Source organism: Cyphomyrmex costatus, unplaced genomic scaffold (assembly GCF_001594065.2).
Source record: "Cyphomyrmex costatus isolate MS0001 unplaced genomic scaffold, Ccosl1.0 scaffold2, whole genome shotgun sequence".
Taxonomy (NCBI): Eukaryota; Metazoa; Arthropoda; class Insecta; order Hymenoptera; family Formicidae; genus Cyphomyrmex; species Cyphomyrmex costatus.
The window spans coordinates 753,868-759,887 of NW_017276038.1; the positions used below are offsets into that span (position 1 = coordinate 753,868).

At 39.2% G+C, this 6,020-nt stretch overlaps 1 protein-coding gene across 1 annotated transcript in view; it reads right to left on the reverse strand.

The window, feature by feature from the left end:
- Window positions 1-805: 805 nt before the first annotated feature.
- Window positions 806-6,020, reverse strand: part of LOC108773190 (uncharacterized) — a 26,088-nt gene continuing 20,873 nt past the window's right edge. Inside the window, exon 12 of the mRNA XM_018538917.1 lies at window positions 806-5,318. Coding sequence (XP_018394419.1) covers window positions 973-5,318 — 4,346 coding nt within the window. The 3' untranslated portion in view covers window positions 806-972. The remainder of the gene's footprint in view (window positions 5,319-6,020) is intronic.

Genomic DNA, 6,020 nt, shown 5'->3' on the forward strand with positions numbered 1-6,020 from the left:
TTAGAAATACCAGTAATATGGCATAATTAAAAAGAAAGAAAAAGCAAGAGAGATGGATATTTTTCATTGGAAATTTTGTTAATTAGATATTAATCTAAGGATTCTAAGGTGAATACATCGATATGGAAATTGTTTCTTAGGAAATTTTGGTACAGTTTAAAATTGGAGGGAATCGAAGGCATTTCATTGTAATATTTTAGCGATTGCAATATGCGAGCGTTTCAAGTGCTATAGTGTTCCTTCATCATTATATTGTTTTTTTTTAAATGACGAGCTTGTATAAATGCGAATAACTGTGAAGTGAACATTATCTTTTAATAATGGAATAAAGGAGAGGAAGCGAGAAACGTGCGGCTGAATATGGGGATTGGATTTATCATTAATCTGCTTTACCCGGATTTGCTATTTCGTAATCGCGTCAATAACGCACGACGTATTATTTCAGCAATATTCCCAAATTTAATTGCGTTCATGGAGATATTATTTCGCGCTTATCACGATTACGATATAACGCGATCTGTACATCCATTTTTACATTATTTCTGATGCAGCGTTCATATCTCCGTCAAAACAAGTTTGCATACCGTTTAAAAGAAAGAGTTTACTCGTAATTTACAATTATCTGGCCAAGCATTGAAAAACTTACACGACTTTTATTTCATCTAATTATTATCTTAAAGTTACATTCATGTTTATTATTAATTAAGCTTATGTCGTATAATTTGTCTAATAATCGAGCATAACAATTTAAGAATGTTTAGGCGACAATTTAGGCCCACTTTGTTAAATTCGGAAAATCGATAATACGGGACTTTTTGAAACGCACAAGTACACGCTTCACACATTTCGCGTTAAAATAAGAAACTATCGAAACGATTGACTAGCGAACATAGATATTTCTGCAATGAATCATCTCACATGCAAACTTCCGTGTAGGACAAAAGCTTCGTCGCTTCGACAATTTACTGAGCACTATGATTTTTTCATTTGGCCGAAGTCAGAATTCTTCGGCGAATACAGACCCAACTTCAGTGTCAGTTCTTTGGGTTTCCTAATATTATTTCTAATGGGGAAAGGACTGAAGTTCGTTTTCGGACTCGGAGTGGTATCAACATCTTCGTCGTCTTTGTTCACGTTTTCTATGTTACCGAAACTCAGTGTCGATTTCTTGTAACAGTTCGATCCTTTATTAGTTAGATCTCCATACTCAACAGTTATTCTGCCCGGAGATTCTGGATGTGAAACAGCAGTCTTTCTCGTTTCTTCCGTCAGATTTGGAGATAGTCTCGGAGTGTAATGATTTGGACTAGAAGAGAAGTACTCATCTCTGTATTGACGATTGGGTGATAGCACATTATAGTCGCAATGCCTCGTCGGTAAATACGAACTGATATCCGTTTCGGATTCCACCATCGCATGCGATAACGTGCTCAAGGGCTTATCGTAATCTGTACTTTTATGAGAATAATCCTTTGGTGACAAAGTACTGTACTTGTGTAGAAGACTGTCGCTACAATAGTTGTCCAAACATTTTTCTTCATTGCTGATATATTTCGGCGTAACCGCTTCGTTGTTACTCTTGCTGTAGTAAGAACTTCCCGTATTTAAGGAAATCGCCAATCTGTTATCCTGATTGGCCGCACATTCGCCGCCGATCGACTTTGGCAGTTCGTCATCGTATCTTACGCGAAATTCCAAGGATTCCTTTGACAATATCGGACTTTTCAAATGTAGGTCGTACGGGTCGATAGAGAGCCTCGATTTGGAATCTGTGTATTCAAATGTGTGATCGCTTGGCTTATCGTAAGCAGGATAAGGACTATCCCGTGGAGATAGTCTGTCCGGAATGTCGTAGCTCTTGTAAGATTCGTAAGTATTCTTCAATGGTGTAGTATCAAATTGGCTCGTTTTCGGCACGTATCTCGTCGCGGTAGGTACTTCCGGATAAGTTGAAGTATTCGAAATGTATGAAATAGGAGATAATCGTTTCGGCGGTATTTCTAGACGTCTGTCGAGATGCATTTGTACATATGAAATTTTATCGAGTTTTTCCAATTCTCTGTAGATGTCTATGTCGCTTTTAGGCGACATGCTCTGCTCGTATTTCAACGTCGCAAATGGAAATTTTTCAGGCTGAGCTACGACTTCGTGCGTAGGTTCCAAGTCGTTTCTGATTTCAATGGAATCATTGGAGGATTTGTAAGAAAATACATTCGTTGAAATGCTAGTAAGATCGAGACCTTCCGTCTCGCTTATATTCTGACTTGATGAACCTTTTTCTAAATTAATCATGCTCGGTGGAGATTCCTCCTCATAGTTTGCTAATAATTTAGAGAGTTCTTCGTTTATCTTGTGATCTATGAGCGCCTCCCGAGTATCCAGGTAATCGTTCGATATGATCTCGTCTACGTCTAAATGATCAATTTGTTCCGTATCATCAATAATAGATAATTTCGTTAATTCTTCATTGATCTTTGCATCAAATTCCGATACGCTGGTGGCGCTCATATTATCAAAGTCCTTGAAATTTATTCGTGCCAATTCCTCGTTTATTTCGTGCTCGTTTAGGCCCATTTTTTCGAGAATCGGACTGAATATCTTAGAAATTTCTTCGTTTATCGGACTGATGGTAATTTCCTTAGATATTTCCTCCAGATCTGGCAGACGTTTCTTTGCCTGACAAGCTAAAATCTTGTGCAATATGGCCGAATTTTCTTGAATAATTTTTAACGCCCGATCGCTACTTCTGCGTCCGTTGTCGCCTTTCTTTCGTGGTTTTACCTTTGTCCATACACCCACCTTTGATTCTCTACCGTCGTCTAGATCGCTATTACTTTTGTTACAAGTTATACTCTTCAATATACTGTCGCTATTCTCATCGATGTTGATTTTAGGATGCACGACATAAGACTTCCTACTTTCATTTGTTATATTTATGTCTGGGATTTCTAATCGTCTCTTTGAAAATCCGCTCGCTGAATTGCTGAAGGTATCCTGTCGTCTTGCCTCTAGGTTTTTCATGTCCTCCCAGATATCGCTCGATTTCTTCGTTAACATATTAGTTTCAGGTGATCCATCGCTGAGAGCCTTTGCTTCTAGATGCTTCATATCTTCGAGAATATCGCTACATCTCTTCTTCGCCATGGTCGTATTAAATTCATCTATCGAAGCCGACGATTTTAAATCAGTACATCTTTTTTCCAAACTGCTCGAGCTCCTCTCAGTCAATCTCGATCGTTCTCTACGTCTGTAATTGTAATTCAGATAATGCTTGTCGAGCTTCTCGTGCGGCAATTGAGGCACCACATCCTTTTCAGAGAGCGGATCGTCCGCATTGTCATCAGCAAAGTCTTCGCTTTTCCGATAGGACTCACCACCGATCGATTCGTAAGAGCTCAAATCAGCTTTGCTCTTCTGTGTATAATTCACCTTCAGTTCTGTATTCAACGCAAATTGCGGTCTGACATACAATTCGTTTCTCTCGGAGATTCCTTCGTTTTCCTTACTCTCGATTGATTTTGCTGAAGCATCTAGTTTTGTCTGATATCCTGAAAACTTGGTCGAATCCTTGGAGCTGATCGATTTCGGATCGGGCGAGGTTTCAATACTCTCTATACTGCCTCTTCGTTTGCCTGCACTGTATGGTGAAGGTGTTTTCTGATTAGGATTTGCGATAGGATAAAATGGTGAAGTCGCACTGCTCAAGTCCATCGGCGAATCCGACACTAGATCCTGGTCTCGTTTTCCGTAGTTTGAGGTATATCTTATAGAGTTGGCACTTACAGGCGATTGCAGATCGGAACTGAATGACCTCTCGGAAGACTTAGCTTTGCCCGGACTGCACGAATCGCTAGAACTGCTAATCATCAATTTCGGACTCATATCGGACTTATTCCTTAAAGAGTCTGTACTGATCGGAGTCGACGGGCTCGATTTTTCATAGGATGTTTTCTTTGTGATCGGCCTTGAATCGTCAAGTGCGATATCCGAACTTACAGAATGGAGAACAAGAGTCTTAGAATCCGAGCTGATAGATGAGCAAGCCGATTTGTCTATTGTAAAGTCATGGGAGTCCGATCTGATTGGTGTTCTTGGACTCACTGTCAGACTAGAAGGCTTCGAATCAGGACCCATCGTCTCTCCTGAGCTGAACGACTTCGTACTTTCTGGAGATTTCGGGCTTTTTTTCAAATTGCAATATAATTTTGTCTGTACTATGGGTTGCTTGTCGCTAAAAGCGTCTCTCTTTTCAGGACTCGTCAGATTTTCCGGGTTTATCGCGACATTATATATTTCGTGCGACAATTTCGTCAGTTTGTCATCCATTGTTACCGGAGAAATTGGAATGTGACCTACGACGTATCTCTTGGAATAGAAAGATCGTGATTCTGTTGCGACATTCAGAGCTCCGCTATTCGTAAAATTCGTGTCATTCGAGTTATTATCTTCACTTTTTGAATCCAAATAAACTTTGCTGGAATATCTTAAGGATGATTCAAAGTGCTTGTCATTCGTGTCTAGAAGTGTAAGAAATTTATCGTAATTCTTATCTTTGGACACACTCGTTTGTTCTCTGGAACTATCTCGTAATATATTCGTAGTAGTTTCCATTATATCCATTTTAAGATCTGTACTATCTTTACTGCTAGCTCGGATGATTTCTTTTTTCTCTTCTAAATCTTTCAGTCTATCTGTTCTATGTATCAGAATATCATCCGTTTTCTCGACGAGATTAGATTTAACGCTTAAATAATCGTAACTATTCACAATCTTCGATGATTTTGGCGCGTCTTCACTCGACGTATAATCTTGCAACTTCGACTCCGTTTCTTTTATTTGCAATTTCTCGACTGGATAATCGCCCACCGATAGCTCGTCATTGCCGCGCGCGCTCGATGTTTGAGGGACTGTCGTATTATTGTCATCTTCGGCCGAGAGTCTCCGTATTTGATCGGTAATTTTGGCGATCGAGATTTCGGACAGAGATGGAGACTTATCGCGTTCGGTTCCGAAATCTGTATCCGTCTGTGGCTCCTCCACGATCATCGTCGGCTCGTTTTTAATACACGAACGCGCAGGTGTACTCGCTGAGGTCGACGAACCCTCGTAAGCATGCTTTTCATCGTCCGTCGCCATGACGTAAGAATCGGACGCTGACGTAAGTTCCTCGCTATCGACGTCGCTCAGACGATCCGGCTCGTCGCACAGCTCCGTCGATGTACTGTCACTGTCACTATCAGCGGTACCTCGGTTGGGTGACGTTACAGAAGACGTCTCTGGAGGCGATTGTAAAAATGCTGTACCAAAAGCGTCTGCATCTGTAATATGCAAAATAGGAACTGTCAATAAATTGATATTTCACAGTTCTAAAGCCACGATTAATCTGAGAGACAAATATAACAATTGATATTACAGATGATAATCGTTGGTCGATAAATGGATATAATTCTAGAAATATGATTATATATATATATCTACTATAATTTATACGTGTTAATCTTGAATCGGAGGGAAATTATTATTCGCGCGCGTGATAGAAAGACGACTTGACGCGACAAGATACAAAACCGGATGTTGACCTATCTGCCACACCTGCGTCAATACGCGTACTTGCTGTTATCGAACGTGAAGCAAGTGGTCCTTTATATTCCGGAGCATTGGAGGTTCAGTAATTGATAAGCGTTACCATCGCGAATCTTACCATCAGATGGAAGTTCCATCTTATTCTCTGCTGGTATGCTTGCCATGAGTAGGTCAATACGACATCGATTACCCGACACAAAGTTTTCAGTGTAGATTTTATAACAGATATGCAATTTCATTTTTGTTTTTATAAATTTCAATAATAACTGTTTAGATAATAATATGTACAAAAACGTACAAAATATTTAAAAAATCAATAATTATTAATTATAACATATTTTTGTTATCAACAATGTATTACATTTATAATTTTGTGCACATATGTATGTACATAAAAAATATATAATATTGTACAAATATATAATATTGTATAATAT